Below are 19707 nucleotides of genomic sequence, written 5' to 3' on the forward strand. Positions count from 1 at the left end.
CAAAGGAGTGCATGATGTGGACGGTCCACATGGGCCCCTGCTTACCTCCAGTGAAGATCCAGCTTTACTGGTTGGAGGTTTGGTAACCGATGAACGAGCAGCCGGCAGAGAAGTGCATGAGCTGCATGAGTTCCTGCTTGCTTCTAGTGACAATCCAGCGTTACTGGTTGAAGTTTAGGTAACAGATGAATGAGAACGAGCAACCGGCAGAAGAGTGTTTGAAGTGGACAGTTCGAACGAGCTCTTGCTTGCTTCTAGTGAGGATCTAGCATTACTGTTTAAAGGTTTGGTAACAGATGGAGGAGGACGAGCAACTGGCAAAGGAGTGTTTGATCTGGATGCACCGCATGGGTCCCTTTTTACTTCCAGTGAATTATCGGATGAACGATTTTGGGCTCTATTCAGGTCTGATGCTTGATTTGTTGCTTCAGGAATGCTTTCGTCTTCAGACCTGGCTTTTACATTTAAGTCTACCACATTCACAATAGAAGGAAGAAAATCTTCTTCAGTGAACACATATGGATTCAGTAGGACAACTCCAGATTCTTGAAGGCTGGATACCAATGGTTTCAGCTTTGCAGTAAGCCTCAGTAAACAAACTCGCAACTTGGAATTAGGCGGGATGGATGATTCCTCATCCATTTATCACACTGTTGAACACCAGGATTTCAGCGGGTCCAAAAAGGAGCGATCTAATGGTTTCAAATTATGACTGGGATTTGGTGGTAAACTCAACAATACTATCCCATTTTGCCTACAGAAATCAATCGCTTCGATTGAAATACGAGAGGTCTGATTGTCAACAAGTAACAATACCTTTTTCGTAACCGAATTTGATCGTACATGTTGGTGTAAATAATATAACCATTCTACGAAAAGTTGTGAGTTGATGAACCAGAATTAGATATTCCCACAGAACCCGGCGGCGAGCCATCGAATAATTCTTGTTTCATTTGTTTTGTGGGAAATATCTGGGGAATAAAGGAACCAGATGCACTCACCAGGAAACAGCTGTTATTTTAACTCCAAAATTACTAGATACAGTTTTATTCACAACTGATTTTTAGTCGACTTTTGGAACTTTATGAGGAACCGTATTTATGAGAGTTTCGTACATGTTGTAGATATCCCGTGGAGAAAAGCCGTTTTGTCTTACAAGATCTTTTAGACAATTAAAAAAACATTCAACTTGTGGCTTGCTAAAACCACGAGCTCTCCCCAGATCAGTCTTTGAAGGCTGTCGCAAAGCAATTGTTAAATGTCTACGAGGGAAAGACTCTGTCCAATCTCTTCCTGCCATTCGATTCACATGGCTAAAGGATATGGGGCAAATAGTTACGTTCAGCAAAATTATATGCCATTCTTCTTAGATCTTTTAAAGTTGTCATAGAAAAATTAATCCAGTAATGTGATATATTCCACTAATTCGTTCTCCATTTCTTCGGTAAATAGGCCTACTGGCTTTATTGTACATAAGACGTTGCAGATTCTCATTTAAAAAAGAAAAAAATCCTTAATTCTCCTTATATCAGTAATGGGAATGCATAGGATACAAATAATCAGATAATATTTAGACCCTTTATAAAAATATATTTCCAAATTCACTTTATTCCTTCAGTTACAGAATGCTTGTCACCTACGACGGTAACTTGAAAACTTCTCGACCTATCCTTGATGAAGCTACATATTATCAAATGTTAGGTTAGGTTAGCTTCATATATCTTTATAGGATCCCATACCAATCATTGGACTGATACCGCCTTATACAGAGTCGTTTTAACGTATGATTACTAAAGGACTGACTACTACAGGAAACATATGGTAGACGAACATTTTAGTATGGCACTAATCACGCGTCAGAACGACTCTGCATAAGGCCCATTGAAATTTGTTACTGAAAACTACTGACATTTAAGATAAAAGAGGACAAAGCATAGCATTTCTGAAACCTGAATAAAATAAGCAAGCGTAACGTTATTCAATAACTGCAGATTTAACTATCTCACACGGTAATCTGTTTCGAAAACTCAAACACCACCTTAGATATTTTATGTAAGGAGTGGTATTTAGAATAACAATTTATCCCTCGTACATAAGAAAATATTAGGATTCTTCAGAATTCTTAACATATGGGAACCAGTATTCGTAAAGTTTGCCGCCACTCTCTATTACAACGGAATCCACATTCTTTTTTGATTGTTAGATCTACATCAAATTGGATTCTTTTTCATAAAACAGAAGGGGCAAGAGTACGCACGCGTACCCTTGCCCCGTAGGTATCTGCGTACCCTTGCCCCCTCACTACACAATTGACTTTCCCGTGATGTTGTACAGCCAACTGTTGGAAGAGAGGCAATTTACTCCATCCTGTAAAACAATGGATATGTTAGAAACTAACGTTTTATAGTCCTTTGAAATCGTGAAAAAATTGTATAGGTTATTCATTAACTACTTATGTCCCAATATTATATCAAACTATTAGAAAAACATAAATAGTTACCTAGATAGCTTGTAGTTTGCAGCAGCACACTCAAACTTGTTTAGGTTCTAGACGCCATTAACATCAAACTCCACGTGACGCATTATTGCCATACGCGAATATATTCACCTGATTTTAGGGAATCGTATCCTTACCCCCCACGTACTCTTGCCCCCCTCTACTCTAACTATATTAAAAGAATATAGGCACTTAATCATCTTCAAGATAGGGTTGTTGAGAACACACACTCTTGTTACACCGCTTTTGCCATTGCTGGAAACAATGCGTAAGCTGGATCACCACCCGGAAGTCAGTAGATATTTTAGCTCATTGCCTTAACTACTGCGCAATGAAACGTTACATCATATTAATATTGTACTATAAGATAGAGTATTGTTTCAGCTACATCACAAGACCCTGATCCATTTGGTTGTCTCTCCTAATATCGAAAAATGTAACAAATAAACATTCGAAAATATTTAATTCGTTTTACAATGAGCACACAAGATGGCACTTGCTGTAAGATCTTATTAAAAGTGCTCAGTTATACGAAATGTTTATTTGTATGTGTAAAGTATTTTAAAATAACGACCTTATTACGAAATAGATATATTGTTTGACCGTTTTTCGTGTTATGTTTCATATTTTATTTAAATATTAATTTACATTTAAGGAAATAGATTTTGAGACGAAATTTGCGCAGAGCCCCATAATGCGGGAATGTCAAATTTGTACATTTACTGTAGTAGTCAGAATAAGAAAATTCCTGGATTCTAGGGTTGCAGTTCGAGAAGAGGAATTGCGGTAAGGGTCGAAAAATAATTTCTCCAGTAAGTATCTAAGCAGAATTCCATGATTACTCCCTTTATTATCTAAAATCAGCAAATACTCGACACTATCTGGCAATGCCGCACTATTCAAGCAGTGTTTAGCATAGCACAGAGAACACCTAGGGATCCACCTTAAAGCCCTATTTTGGTATGTTCCGAAGAACGATGGCAAAAGTGCTCGCAGAAACGAACATCCCGGATTTAGCAACAGCGGATTTCTGGCTTTTTCCCTGGATCAAAAAGGGCCTCAAAGGTAACAGTTTTGTCACCGTAGAAGCCATCCAAACCAAGGCGACGGCTGTAGTTCGGAACATTCCAAAACAGAACTTTCAGCGTGGTTTCCAGCAATGGCAGTTGCGGTGAAACAAGTGTGTGTGTTCTCAAGAAGTCTATTTTGAAAGTGTGGTGATAATTAGTTACATCCGGGGACTTTTTACTGCCCTTCGTAGATATCCTTTCTATCTGCATGTAGAGAGATCTGTAGTGTTTGGTTGAAATCACATCCTTCGTTAGGCCCAGTTATCTAGTTCATTTCCTATTTCCCATTTGTATGATCATTACAGTAATATCAAAATCAGAATCTTCCATACACTTTGATTCTCCAATAACATTACAGTTATTTCAAGATTTGATCTTTATCTTGCATAGTTTTTATATAAATTATAAATACCTGGTAAAGCTATAATTCCTGCAGTCCAAAACATCTGCAACCAACATAGGACTGTACTTTTCAGCCTTGCAGGTTGAAATTCTCCCAAATATGGAAATACAATACTTGTGGCTCCTGACACACTGAAAAATAAGATTAAACCTAATTATTAATGGGAATTCTATGGATATTTCTCTAACACTAGTTTTCAAGACATGATTTTAGAAATAAACGCATTGATTGTCAGACGAAGCTAGATTAACATAATGTTCAAACATTTATTGACGTATGTACGAGTGTACGAGATGCGTTCGGAAACTAACGTCCGATTAGTCACTGTGCATGAAGTACTGGGTGCAGCGCTATCATCTTTGCACAAACGTGCGCGGTAGATCATTCCGCATCCAGTCGTGGTAGAGTGAAGGTTGTCTGATCACTAGTTCCACTTTTATAGCGTCTCAAAATGTGTGACGTAATAGCAAACCATGCCAAGTGAGACATGTTATACGTTTTCTTACGGCTTAACAATGTTCGGCAGCAGCAATTCATCGGAAACTTTGTGCCGTGTATGGACCAAGTATGATGAGTGAAGGAGTTGTTCGTGAATGGGTTCTTTCATTTAGTAGTCACTGATGAACTCGTTCAGAAAATTGATGGAAAAAATTCGTGATAATCGATGTTTCACAATCTCGGAGCTTTCCGATGAATTTCCATAAATTTACAGGACTGTGATATATATATGACATAGTGACACAGAGGTTAGGTTACAGAAAGTACTGTGCACGATAGATGAGGAGTTGAAAGATGCGGTCACAGGCTGGCTCTACGCACAGACGGGAGATTTTTATGTTGATGGGATATTTAAGCTAGTGAAGAGATATCATAAGTGTTTGAATGATTTTTGGAAACTATGTTGAAAAATAGAACAAAGAAGTTGTTTTCAGATGTAGGTAATAAATTCTTATTTACTTTGGTGTTTCTTTCTTAACCAATCAGAGGGTTACTTTCCAAACGGCCCTCCTATTTTGTCATCAATGATATTTATTCGTAATTTTAAAAATAAGTAATTAAATCATCAAGAAGGCTTTTAACGAGTTAAATGTACTATAATATCGGGGAATTTAAGATGGTTAACTAAATCCACAGCAAACATGGATGAAAATTATGCTTATTCTTTCCAAATCCTGTAGGCATTCTTGTTCTTGGTTGAAGCACCCATTATTACAGGGATGCAAATAAGCAACAAAATTTTACTAGCCAAAGAAAAAAGCTTCTAGCCCACATCCCACAGAAATAATTTACGAAATAATTTATTTCGGTATGATATTAAATACTCGCTCGCACCGATGAACCACTCGCCCCGGTCGAGCGGGCAAGTGGTTATTTGGATCCCTGCATTATTATGGCCCAACTTTCTCATCTACCCACTCTCAACGCTTTTACACTTCTTTGCTGCGATTAAGTCCTCTCTGATTCTGATGGTCGCTTCTACGAATCAATGTTACACCTGCTGACTTGTAATTGCATTTACAATTCACACCAGCACTATGAACACTGTCATTCAAATAGAAATAAAACAAGTAGCCGTGTCACGTGTACAACACGTGTAAAGTGTTTTGTTTCTTTGGCATGACATTGTCTTAATATTGAAATCAGAAGTGATACTAGATCTCTACCACTTCCGGTTTTAGTAGAGACAGATTGAAGATTATTCTTTGGGTGCTTAATTGACTGCAGAAAACCAATTCTCGCTATCAATTACCGTTCATACTCTGCAGCGATCAACGTTGATATCGGAAGTAGTTGATTTATGTCACTTCCGGTTTTAGTTGAGAGATTACAGTGAGGATGGAATTTATTCTTAAAACGCTCAGTTGATTGAAGAGAACAGGTTCTCACTATCTATTACAATCATAGGGGGATCCAGTTGGAGGGAGGTCATTCTTCGGCAAAACCACCAGTGCTGCAAAAGCCCGGTGACAGAAAACAGAATCTTTCACCACCACCCGCAAGAATTCGTCCTAGATCCGTTCCCCGATTAGTTTTTAGTCTACAGCGATTAGCGTTAAAATAGGAAATGGTTGATTTCTGATTTTGCAGCCACTTTCGGTTTGTATAGAGGCTTAAGAGATAAGTTGGTAGTCATTCTTTGAACGCTAAAATTGGTAGCAAAAACCGCTTCTCGCTCTCTCTTATCCCTTTGGCTCTGTAGATCTATATAAAACCAACAGTTGTAGCGGATATCTATTATTCCCGAATGTATTTATTTAACAATCACCAGATACAGTACCGATTAGAAGCCATTTTATACTGGATACCTAACAACAAAACAATGGAAAGAATTTAGGCAAGTTTGGGCCAGGGCCTGTTTAGTAGGTACCATCCCGCCATTTGCCTAGTAGGACAAGTATAACCTGGAAAACCGTAGTCAAGATGATCGGCAGCGGGAATCAAACCCATGACCTCTCGAATGCGAAGCTAATGCCCTACCACTTAAGCTACTTTGCTCGGTAATTTTTATCTAGAAAGCTAAAGATGGAGACAAAATTTATTCTTAGGACGCTTAAACGATTGTAGAAAACAGTTTCTCGCTATTTATAACAGTTCTTGCTCTATAATTATGAACGCTAAAACCGGAAATGGTTTATTTCTACCACTTCCGGTTTAAATATCACCTTCTCAAACAAACTATGTTCTTAGCCTTTAAACCTCTACATAGGAGCTAAAATTGATGGTGATCTGTCAAGTATTTCTCGAGATTCATTGTCACTTGGCCGGACGGATACATGGATAAACTATAAATGTACACTCATGTCCAAAATTATTGTCGCAGATCTACAACAACTGTTGTTCTACGAATATAATTTGATAACTAATTCGCCCGGAATTTCTTATAATGTTAATATGCGTATAATCGGCAAAGACATGTATGTGGTAAATTTCATGTCAAAAGAGCAGTAAATAAGAACAATAAAACGAAAACAAAACTTTCTTCTCCATTTAGCAATATTTTGTCTTACTCATTTTAATTTTCGTATTTATGATTCTTTTTTATGAAATTTATCACAAGTATACATTTCCCGATTATAAACATAGTATCAGTATTAAAAGTGCCCTGCAACATCATTATCAAATTATATTCTTACAAGAAGATAGTTATAGATATGCGACAATCATTTTGGACATGAGTGTACATAATTGAGCTTTGGTAAACCACATTCCTTAAAAGTTACTAAATGGTTAAGTTTCTTATTAAATATGTTAACAATGACTTACGCAAACCCATTGAAAAATCTGAAGATGAGGAATAACCCAAAATACTGGGAAATGCTTGATGCGAAGCCACAAACTGCATCCAACATTAGAGCTCCGAAAAGAAGCCACTTGCGTCCTTTTACGTCAGCCAAGGAACCCCAGAAATACGAGCCCATAACCATACCTGTATGGAGGAAAAGTAATAACATTAAGTTCAACGAAAATTCATTAATTTCTTTTCTTTTCGCAGGAATTGAAAAATAAAGATTTAAAAACGAAAGGAAATTTGGATTTGTTTAACCCTACGTACACCAAGGGATTACGCGTAACGCTGCACACCAAGGGACCGTTTAAAAATGTCCACCACATGAATCAGTAAATGTAATATGTTTCTCTAATTTGTGCCTCCAGCTTTATAGTTAGTACATAATGGAGACGAATATTACATTTTCTGGGACAGAAAATAATGATTTATGTGACAGACACTTTTTAACACTTCCTTGGTGTCAGGCCCGTAGCCAGCCCAAAAACTTAGGGGGGGGGCGGCTGAAGTTAGGGGGGCCCGATCCAACCATATGATAGTTCATCACCATATTATAGTTCCTTTGCAAGCCTACTGTAAAACTTTTAGGGGGCCGGAAAAAATTTAGGGGGGCCCGCCCCCTGGATACGGGCTTGCTTGGTGTGCGGTGTTACGCGTAACACCCTTGCTGTACGTACGATTCCACTATTAATATCATTACTCTGAAATCAGAAGGTTTTTTCCGTTTAGGGTACGATGCTTTGCGTCAGCTGTACCCGTAGCGACGCCTAGTGTCAATCTTCAACTTTAACTGGATATAATCTCATGCACATGATGGTAACACGTTACAGCAAGGGAGGGTATTTTATGTTCACCATTATATACATATTTTTTTTTTAAATTTCGGGTTATTTTCTAGAAAAAAAAAAGAAATATTGAATGCCCGAAATTAAAATTTATATTCTTTTCGACACAGAATTTAAGTTACTAAGAACATGATACTAAAGAAACATCCATAAAAATTCTTATCCTAATAAAAGTGACTTTTTAACCCACCTTGGTGTACGTTGGGTTAAGCAACATGTACTGTAAAAGTACTTTATTTTAGTTCGGGGGAGGGAAAAACGAACAGTGGTGCAGGAAAGACTACCCCGAAAGTATACCCCGACTAATCTTGGAAAATACATCTCTGTATTAAAAAAAAAAAAAACACTGTCTTGTCTCGTCTCGTCGCATCTCGTCTCGTCTCGTCTCATCTCGTCTCGTGGACAACCTTGAGTACTCCCCCCCCCCAATATTTTATTTTCGCCGGCGCTTATGACTAAGAATTATTTAGAGAAAAATCACACTGAGAGCCAAAGATCATTCCATTTATAGATGAGGAAGACGATATAACTCACCTAAAAGAGGTGCTGCATTTAGCCATCCTTTATCTTCTGACGCCATCCGGAAGTCGCATTGTGCTGATGGCAATACAAATGATAGAATAGTGATTCCTATTGCACTGTTGAAGTACACAGCCCCGCATAGCAGAAGTAACAAGTAGTGAAATTTTCCATATTCTGAAATGAAATTATGTTTTTTTTTTTTTTTTTTAAAAAGCAAGAAAAAACATGAAATGTCAATCTTTTAAAACTTGTAATATAGTGTAAAACTGAAAGATTTGAGAATAACCTCTTAAAATGTATCTTTCCTTACGAAGTAATATTTGTAGAACTTGTGATGCGAATTATCAATTAAATTAAGTACGGCAAGAATGACAGAGCCATGGTGGCGTGGACTGTAAGGCACGCACTTGGCAGTTGGGCAGCTATTTGTTCTGCGCCCAGTGTACGGGAAGCAGTAATTTATTTTCACGATCTACCATAGTTCCAATGTGGTTCAAGGGTTAGTCAGAATCTGTAAAATGTGTACCTGAGACCGGATGGGTAAAGGCCATGAGAGGGTAATGCTGAATTGCTGAATACGAGCGTGTTTCCAAATGTTTCTGGTCTGACATTGAAATATTATGCCACAGATAATAAGCTGTTCATAGTATACAATGGAAGAAATAATGTGTCAGTTTCAACTGTTTAGCTGAGTCAGTTCCTTGGAAGCAGTCATTTAAGTTATTCGCTGTTCGTTGAACTTGTACCCTGCATGACAATGCTCCAGTTCACACAGCTATCATCATCATCATCATCATCATCATAGATATTCTGCCTTTATTGGCAGGTCACTTGCCGCAGCTGAGAAGCTTCCATGCTCCACGATCCTCCGCTAACCTTTTCGTCTTCGCGTATGATCTTTCTGTTTTAATATCATCCATTAATTGTAGTCTCCTTCGCCCCCTCCGTCTCTTTCCCGCCACCATATCCTCTAGGACGTCCCTCATGATACAATCTCTTCTTAGGCAATGTCCCAACCAGTTTCTCTTCCTCTTCCTAATAATATCTAAAAGTGTTCTTTTCTCACCCACGATTTCTAACACCCTCTCATTCGTTTTCCGCTCTACCCAACTAATTCTTTCCATTCTTCTCCACACCCACATTCGAAGGCTTCCAGTCGATTTTCGTCACCTTTACGTAATGTCCACGTTTCCGCCCCATACAGTACAAGGGCTACAAATATTCGGAGATTCATCACCCACAATACAGCTCAGGTTTAGCACTATAGATTTGGCAACAACAGCTGTGTAGACTGGAGCATTGTTATGGAGGAAGCGAGCTCAAAACACAGCGAATGATTCAAAAGACTGCCTCCAACGAACTGACACAGCTGAACAATTGAAATTAATTCATTATTTCTTCCATAGATGGCACCGTATGCCATTAACAGCTTATTATCAGTGGCGCGTATTTCAATGTCAGGGCCGGAAACTTTTGCATGTACTGTCGTATATCACCTCCTGGTGCGTGAAGGTTTACTCAGTCCTAATTCCAAATAGGAGATATATTTTACCTTTCAAGGCAGGGGTGTCAAACAATGGAAGATTATGATGAAATAAGGTAAAAAAAATAAATAAAAGGAGTCGAAATAACTAGTTATAACATACAAACCGGTTAAGTAATAAACTGTATAAAAACTATAGTTTATACTGCAAGAGAAATATGTTTTAACTAATACCACGCCCAGGGATTGAAAACGGATGATATAGGAGACTGGAACCATAGGATAAGTTTAAAAGTGATATTGCTTTTCGGGAGGGGGGGGGGTGAGAAGCATTTCGAAAAGAATTTAGAGGACACTATATTTGGAATTTTATGTATGGATATATATGAAACAGTAATTGATTTTTTTTTTAATTTTTAAAATTTACTATCCCATTCAGCACGCTATATAAGACGTGAACTTACAGCTAAACCTGATATCCGAACCATATAGGTGTGTATGCTAATCATACACTCACAAGTGAGTTTCTATGAACATTCCCATTTATAATTTGTTCTAAATGATTTCCACGTTAGAAATACACGGATGTATTGTGATTCAGTGGTAGGTCGCTTTCAATTCACATGCCTTGGGATCGAACCGGGGTGAAAGAGATCTCTAGTACGAACTATTCCAGGCTATATGCGTCTGTAGTGGACTATATCCTGCCTGTGTGTTATCTTAGATTACTCTTTTCCAATTTCCATAATGATTTATTTTCATTGATTATCGGTCTCCAAACATGAAACGTAAAACTAAATATTTCGTTCTATTTCATGTTTACTATGAAACATAATGGTAGAACTATATGAAGTGCTCTCGGGGGCCGCAGTGACTCTGGTAGAGCCTTCACCTGTAGTGCATGGAGTCCCTGCTCCCGCCAAGTGAACTTTGTGGTGGACAAACACCGTGTGCGTGGGTTTCTTCTGGGTTCTCCCGTTTCCCCATTCCACCATTTCATTCATTCCTCATTGTCACAGTCTCCTTTAGCCTAGCCGGCATAACCGTGGGACGTAAAACTCAAAAATTTCCTTTTTTATATGGTCCTCGTTGTCAATCTTTTCTAAATTAGGACTTACATTGAACGGTTTTAAATATCATGGGACCACACAAAAAATCAAATGAAATCTTTGTTTTACGTCCCACGGTTATGCCGGTTGGGCTAAAGGAGACGGTGATGATGAAAGATGAGTGAAATGGTGGACTGAAGAAAGTGGGAGGAAACGGAAGAACCCCGAGAAAACCCACGAGCACGGTGTTTGTCCACCACAAAGTCCACACGGCGGGAGCTGGGATCGAACCAGGGACCCCAAGCACCGGAGATGAACGCTCTACCACTGAGCCACCGCGCCCCCACATATGGGACCACACAAGCTACATTATTAGAGTTTGAAGTATAAGCAACATTAAAACTAAAAACATGAAAAAATTAAAAGATACTGAAATTTAAAACTAATCATTCAACGAACGAGTTTCTTATTCATTAGTTATAGATTCGATAGAGCTTGTTATGTCTTGTTGGTTTATGCTAGAATCAATGGCGCTAAATTTAACCAGTAACTCTGAACTAAAGCTTGATATTTACTTGATAAATTTAAGTGTGAAATCCCTTTTCACACCGTATAACGTAGAAAAGAAGAGTTACTTCTTGAGCAGTTTGTCGAACAGCCATTGTACAGTCCGCAGCAAAAAACCCTGCAACATGAACATGTAAGTTTATTGTGAAACGACGAAGTCATTTGCTCCAAAATAAGTGTTCAGGGGAGGGCTCCGAGGTTTCTCCTGGCCTGATTCATGCCACTTAGACGTTATGTTGATTCCTTGCGCTGTTAGCCGTAGTTTCACAATAAACTTACATGCTCATGTTGCAGGTTTTTTGCTGCGGACTTTACATCTGGGTTGTCCATGATGGTACACTTCGTTATAAAGTTAGAAAACTGTCAATACTACAATTTCTTTCAAAGTGTATAAGAGCGAACACGTGTAGCCCTTTAGGCTAAGCGACACTGATGATTATTGTAAGTGAATGATGATGAAATCAATGGTGGATGAGAATGTAGGAGGAAACGGGAGTACTCGTAGAAAACCCACGACCACCATGTTGTCCACTACAAACTTACTTGACCGGGGATCGAATCAAAGACCCCACGCGCAAGAGGTAAGCGCTTTACCACTTACCCACTGTACCTCTCTAAGTAGGACATAAGAAACCAAAAGTTTACACAACCATGTAAACAAGTTACAGTGTAGAGAATTGTTAAAATTAAGCATACCTGTGGAGCTGATAGCAGTTTCAAAATCAGCACCGATCCCTTCTGAAAAAAAGATAAAAATATGAGTTTTAGGTTTTACAAGAATATTTTTACAAGAACATAAATAAAAGTCACTACTCCCATATGCTCAACCCTTAATAGAATTTCAGTAACCCAATAAATAGTCTTCACTATCACAACAGTTTTATTACTTTATTTTTCTGTTTGAGTTAAATCTTGAAATTCAGACATTTCGATACTAATTGCATCTGTCAGAAGATATTACAATATTTTTTTTTTTACACATTTTTGCTTTACCTTATCATTTTAGTACAAAATTACATAACTTCTTTGAAACTTTAGACGGCGTATATACGTAGGCGACAACAGATAATTAAGCATTACTTCAGTAGATGACAGCGTGGTTCAGTGCTGATCAGAGTAAATGGAAGTTATACTAGTAAAGACGTAGTAGCCATTTGCGGGGTGTCTGAGAATTGTTACGGGACATCTTGATTGGCTAATCGTCTGTTTCAGCATTCATCACCGACCATTCCATTCTCGAGTGAAGAATGGATTATCATTACTCCTACAACTTCCATTTACTCTGGTGCTGGTTAGAGACCTTTATGTGGCGTCTGTAAGGGAAAAGCTTGGAGCTATCACCTTTCACAACAGCTATTTTTTTACTAAGTAACTTTTCTGTTCGTTTGAAATAATTAAACTGTTATAAGTATTTTTAATCAAGCGGGCTGTAGCCATTATATCAGGTACTATCCCGACATTTGCCTAGTGTAAATAAGAAAACCCCAGGAAAATCTCACTCAGGATGACTAGCCTGAAAAAGCTGTTACACTTTTTCGACCGAGTATTCCTACCAGGAATCGAACCCCGGATCGCTCGCACCAAAGGCGAGAGTGTTAGTGATTACGCCACCTGGGGCTACTCAATGATAAAGAATTTGTTTATTTCTTGTTTAAAATATAAAATTGGAATTACAAGGCAGTGTGTTAATTGTAAACAAAGCTTTTTAAATTGTTCCATTTTTATCAGAGGGGCAAAATACATAATCTGACCATTAACATTAAAATTTGGTCCCCGTTCATTGTAGGGGAATGTCCGATTTGTTTTGAATATACTCTCCAGTGGCGTATTTAGTGGGGTCTTAAGCCACCCCCCGAACTCTTACTATAGTAAAGTATATGAAATATCTTGCAGAATTTTCACAATTTCAGGCAAAGCCACCCCCGAAAGTTAGCAAAGCCCCTCCCGAAACAAAATCGTAAATACGCCACTGATACTCTCAAATGGGCGGACAAATGAAAATAGCCCAAGAAAACCCACCGACACGGCGTTGTCCACCATAAACTCAATTGGCCGGAGATCGAACCGGACTCTCCACGTACCAAAATTAAGCACTCTACCACTGGGCCACCGTGTCCCCTTTATTCAGAAACAGACAAATCTGAGGAAATGCTTAAGTTGGAAGTGTGAATTTGGTACACAATTTCTTCATTAAAAATGGCCACTTCAGTGTTAAGAGGCCTCATCACTATTGTAAAATCAATTAATAACATTCATAATATTCTTGCTATTCAACTCTGTGTAGGTTCCAAATTAATTACATTGGTAGGCGTTTATAATCCACACAGAAGTAATCAGAAGTAATATTGAAAACCTTTTAGGAGACCTTGAAGAAATAACTCATTGTTTTAGTAACAGTATAATGTACATATTAGGTGATTTCAATGTTGATACATTAAAACCAAAAGAGAACGAAACTATATATTATAATTTGTTTATTAATTCAAATGGTTTATGTCAGGCTAATGTAAAATACCCAACAAGGGTTACTGATAAAAGTGAATCTTTACTTGACCATGTCATTATTAACAAACTGGAACATGAGGTGCAAATTAATAATATAGCAATAGATCTTAGCGATCATAATATCTTAATTATGAACACTAACTTAACTCAGGTCCAGTCTTCAGCGACTAAGCTAGAGGTTCAAAACAGTTGTGCTAAAATTGATTTTAAGAAAGCAAATGATTATTTTTTAAGAAAGGAGTTGACTTTTGATGGGAATAACATCGATGAATGCTATAATCAATTAATTTCGTATATAAATGTTGGAATTCAAAAAGCTACAATTAATCGCAAAAATATAGTTAAAACTCGTAAGTATTACAAAAATAGTTGGATGGCTGAACATTTATTATCACTAATACGTAGAAGAGAGAAATATTTTGTTCTTACAAAAAAAAAATATCCTGGAAATAATTTCATACGTGAAGAGTACAAGAACGTGAGAAATTTAGTTACGAAAGAGAAACGAAATCTAAAAAATGCGTTTTATCACGAACAAATTATGAATAATATAAATGACCCTCGAAAATTTTGGTTAGTAGTTAATGAGATTTTAACAAACACAACCCAGCATAAAAAATCAGAAGTGGCTAAATTACGTGTTGGTGAAATAGAAATAGTTGACCAAGAAGTACCTAACGCACTTAATAAATATTTCACAAATGTAGGAATAGACTTGGTATCTCAAATCTCTAAAGTACATGACCAAGAGTACGGTAATCAAAGCAGAGTTAATTCGTTTTACTTCGAGCCTGTGACTGCTGATGAAGTTTTAGCTGTTATTAACTCACTAAAGATGAAAAGAAATACGGTAAAAGATAATCTTACCAACGAAATTTTTAAAAAATGTAAAAATACATTAAAGTACTGTTTAGCTGATTTCATTAATCTTTCTTTTGAGCTTGGTTCATTTCCGGCTTTGTGTAAAGTAGCAAAAGTTGTACCAGTTTTTAAAGGGGGTGATAAATTACAACCAGGTAACTACAGACCTATTTCCATTCTAAACTGTATGTCAAAAATAATAGAAAAGTGTGTATACAATAAGGTAGTTAGGTATCTGGAGTCATTTAACTTCTTTTACGAACACCAATATGGATTCAGGAAAAAGTGCAGTACATTAAATGTAACTGTTGATTTAGTAATTGAAGTAGAAGAGGCTTTAGACAACAATAAACTAGCAGCAGGGTTATTTATTGACTTAAAAAAGGCCTTCGATACAGTTGACCATGCAATCTTGCTTAAAAAATTGGAAACAACTGGAATAAGAGGAGTGACTCTGAAATGGTTTAAAAGTTACCTGAACAATAGAACACAATATGTGTATGTTAATGGTCAAGAGAGCATTGCATTACCAGTTCTTCATGGTGTGCCACAAGGGTCAGTTTTAGGTCCACTATTATTTTTGATTTATATAAATGACATAAAGGAGTTAAACCTCAAAGGTAAACTTGCCTTATTTGCAGATGACAAAACAATACTTTATGTTGAAAACTCTGTCCAAGAACTATTGTGTAATATAAAATATGATTTAAACATTTTAAGTAGGTGGCTTTGCGAAAACAAATTGGTGCTTAATCCCTCCAAAACAGTGTTTCTAGTGTTTCATAAGCCTTCATTTAAAACACGGATCCCTGACAAACTACAGGTAGATGAATTGACTATACTCAGAGCACGTACTGTAAAATACTTAGGTCTGGTACTGGATGAAAATATGAAATGGGACAAACATATATTAATGTTAACACAGAAGATATCACCAGTTGTGGGAGTTCTCAGTCGTTTACGTAATATCGTACCAAATTCAAGTGTTAGAGCAGTATACTATTCACTCATTCAATCCCACCTATCTTACTTATCGGTAATCTGGCAGAATGGTAGGCAATCAGATATAAAGAGATTAGCAATTCTCCAAAAGAAAGCAATAAAGTCAATGTATGGATTACCTCCCAGATATTCCAGCAATAGTTTGTACATGGTCTCAGGAATATTACCACTAAATTTAATTACAAAAGTTCAAACAAGTATTTTAATCTACAAAATTATAAATTCCCAGACACATATTAATCTCAGGCTTCAAAAAAATAACGATATTATGAATACAATACTAGACGTAGAAATGCACTACATATAAGAAGAATGAACTCAACTAACTATGGCCCAAAGAGTGTCAAATACAGGCTACTCAAAACGTATAACGACCTTCCAGATAAACTTAAAAATTGTTGTAGTGAGTATATATATTTAAGAAACAGGTGACACAGCATTATTGGGAGCAGTTTATAGCTCATTGTAAATAACTGTCACGCTATATGATATTTCCCTAAATTTGTTGTTAATGTAAATTACATATATAATCCATAACTATAAAAGTTTCTGTTCATGTATTTCATATATTGTTATTCAAGTTAACATCTTATGCAATATTTTGAATTTCTATTATTGTTCCGTGTATTTAGTAGTTACCATGTATTTCCTTTTATATATATATAATATACTTTATTTCCATTATTGTTTATTTTTTTCTTTATTTTATTTGTCTCTTTTTAGTCTATGACAAACATATATTGTCATGTTATATTATTATCGAAGTATGTACGTATTGGATTGTACTGCCCCTTAATGTGAGCATTAGCTCGTTGGGGCCAAAAGAAAGTGAATAAATAATAATAATAATAATAATAATAATAATAATAATAATAATAATAAAATTAAAATACCGCTAAGTTTACAATAATTATGTGATATCTTCAAATAGATAAAAGATAATCGAAAAGTGGAACAAGACCTCCATGGACAATATTATTTTGCATGAGATACCATTATCATGACTCATTTATCTGCTTTCGATTTCCAGCCATTTAGAAAATCGGCATTTATTTTCGCGTTTCTAAATAACTGCAAACGAAAAGCTACTAGGGTGACTCGTGATAACGGTACCTCATGCAAAATAACATCGTCGAGGGAGGTCTTGATCCACTTTTCGATTATCTTTTGTCTATTTGAAGATAACTCATAATTACTGTAAAATTAGCAGTATTTTAATTTCGCAGTGATAGGGACTCTTAACAGCTTTTCTTGAAAATTCCGCTTCTGAAATTGGAAACTAGCAATTTCTACAATATTCAAATCTCCGGTTTTATACCGGATTTATTACACCTTATTCTCCTCGTGTTCCCATGAAAAGAACAAGCACCTCCGGGTTAGTTGTTTATAATTTCATAAAGAATGCTAAAATACATTACAATACGGTTCTAAACTTTTATATATGTTCGTTATCAAGTTATCTGCTCTGTTGACAATAATAATTGACTCATACATTTTTTTCTTCAATAATAACAATTAATAATGACATTGACTGTGTTCCTGACTTGTAAACTTGCTGAAATCTTGTATGTAGTTATCAATAAAAGTAAGAATATATGACGTACTCATTGAACTTTACATTATCTACGTAAAAAAATGTTCAAGTAACAGGAATTGCACAACATTCTTTAAATACTTATGTCGTGAAACATGGAAAGTATAAAGTAGCCTAGTTTAGGCTTTTTTTTTTTTTAACTGTTTAATGTTCACAGCGTGATAAACACAGATGAGGTATTTTAGTTCGATTATGGTCGAACAGGTCTTATATCTGTTTCTATCCACTTTTTGTCTTTTTTCATAAAGAATGTTACAAAACTTTCAGTTCTCAAGTTTAATTAGCAGAAGACAGTGGCTTCGATTACTGACACCAGGTTTCATATCGCTTTCTTTAAGTAATCTAATCCTAATCCTATTCTATATATAAAACTACATGAGCTGACAAATAATTGAGCACGTCCTGTAGGGTTACAATGATTAAATTTAGCACGATTGTTGCTTTCCGGAACTAACCCACAGGAAAATTGCCAAAAGTGAATATTTTTAATTTTTAGGGAGTCTAAAGAGGGGATGAAGAATTTCCCTATGTTATTTAAATGGGCATTTTTTTGGACCTATAATCTCATGTTTTAGGTACTTAGAATTAGAATAAAAACTTGAAATTCGGTATGCCTGTACGTTTTCGTTAGCACTACCTAAGTAAATAAGTAAAAATAAAAAATCCAATTTTAGAGTGGTTTTATAGGGAACTGAAAAATCTTTCTCATGTTATTTATATGGGACACACTTTACACTCCCAAATTATTAAGCACTTCCTGTAGGGCTACAATGATTAAGGGGGAAGACTACTAAATATTTTTCAAAAGCTAATAATTTTTCTTTTGCCCATTTTTTGTAAGTGAAAAGAGATAATGAAATGTAACTTACCCCAATAATAGATATGCTAGTCTACGCCCGAATATACAAATCGGAAGAGTTTTCAGTGTTGCCATCCATAGAAATTACGGTGTGACCAGAATTTGAATTACCCAAAAATCTAGGTTAAGACAGCAACTAGAAAAAAAAAAGTCAACGGTAATTGATGACTTATCAACCTGTCTGTTTCTTATCTACTTTTTAAATAATATTTGTATTTGTTCTGTAATAAGTTATTTATTCTGTAATAACTTGTGTAAGTTATTACAAACTAAATACAAATATTATTTAAAAAGTAAATAACAAGAAACATAGCCAGCATTATAAGTCATCAATTACCGTTGAGGTCATTTTTCTAGTTGCAGCCCTAACCTAGATTTTTGGGTAATTCGAATTCTGGTCACACCGTAATTTCTATGGATGGCAACATTGAAAATTCTTCCGATTTGTATTTTCGGGCGTAGAATAGCATTATCTCTTAATGTGGTAAATTACATCTCATTATCTCTTTTCACTTACGAAAAACGGGCAAAAGAAAAAGTGTTAGCTTTTGAAAAATATTTAGTAGTCTGCTAGCTTAAATTTGGCACGATTGTAGCTTTCCGGAACTAACTGACAGGATAGTTGCCAAAAGCGAATATTTGTAATTTTTAGGGAGCCTAAAGAGGGGTGAAGAACTTCCCCATGTTATTTAGATGGGCCTTTTTTGGGGCCTATAATCTCATGTTTCAGGTACTTAGAATTGGAATAAAAACTTGAAATTTGGTATGCTTGTACGTTTTCCTTAGCGTTACCTAAGTGGATCATCAGAAATAAAAATTTCCAACCAAAGAGTGGTTTTATAAGGAACTGAAATTTCTTTCCCATATTATTTATATGGGATGTCTTCTACACCCCAAAATGTTTAGGCACTTCCGGCAGGATTAGAATGATGAAATTTGGCATGATTGTAGCCTTTCAGGACTAACGGATAGGAAAATTGCCAAAAGTGAATATTTGTCATTTTTTAGGGGTCTAAAAGGGGATGAAGAAATTCCCATGCTATTTAAATGGACGTTTTCTTGGGATACAAAATCTTATCTTTTAGATAGTTGAAATAGGAAAAGACAATATATATATATATATATATATATATATATATATATATATATATATATATATATATA

At 36.1% G+C, this 19707-nt stretch overlaps 1 protein-coding gene across 2 annotated transcripts in view; it reads right to left on the reverse strand.

Moving 5' to 3' along the window:
• LOC145678837 (synaptic vesicle glycoprotein 2C-like) overlaps positions 1 to 19707 on the reverse strand; it is an 81153-nt gene that overhangs the window by 16620 nt on the left and 44826 nt on the right. For both annotated transcript variants that reach the window (XM_081749391.1, XM_081749390.1), the window contains exons 3-6: positions 12419 to 12460; positions 8636 to 8797; positions 7235 to 7397; positions 3980 to 4101 (exon numbers count right to left, since the gene is read on the reverse strand). In XM_081749391.1, coding sequence (XP_081605517.1) covers positions 3980 to 4101; positions 7235 to 7397; positions 8636 to 8797; positions 12419 to 12460 — 489 coding nt within the window. The remainder of the gene's footprint in view (positions 1 to 3979; positions 4102 to 7234; positions 7398 to 8635; positions 8798 to 12418; positions 12461 to 19707) is intronic.

The sequence above is a fragment of the Thermobia domestica genome, chromosome 2 (assembly GCF_964235325.1).
Source record: "Thermobia domestica chromosome 2, izTheDome1.hap1.1, whole genome shotgun sequence".
NCBI classification, from domain to species: domain Eukaryota; kingdom Metazoa; phylum Arthropoda; class Insecta; order Zygentoma; family Lepismatidae; genus Thermobia; species Thermobia domestica.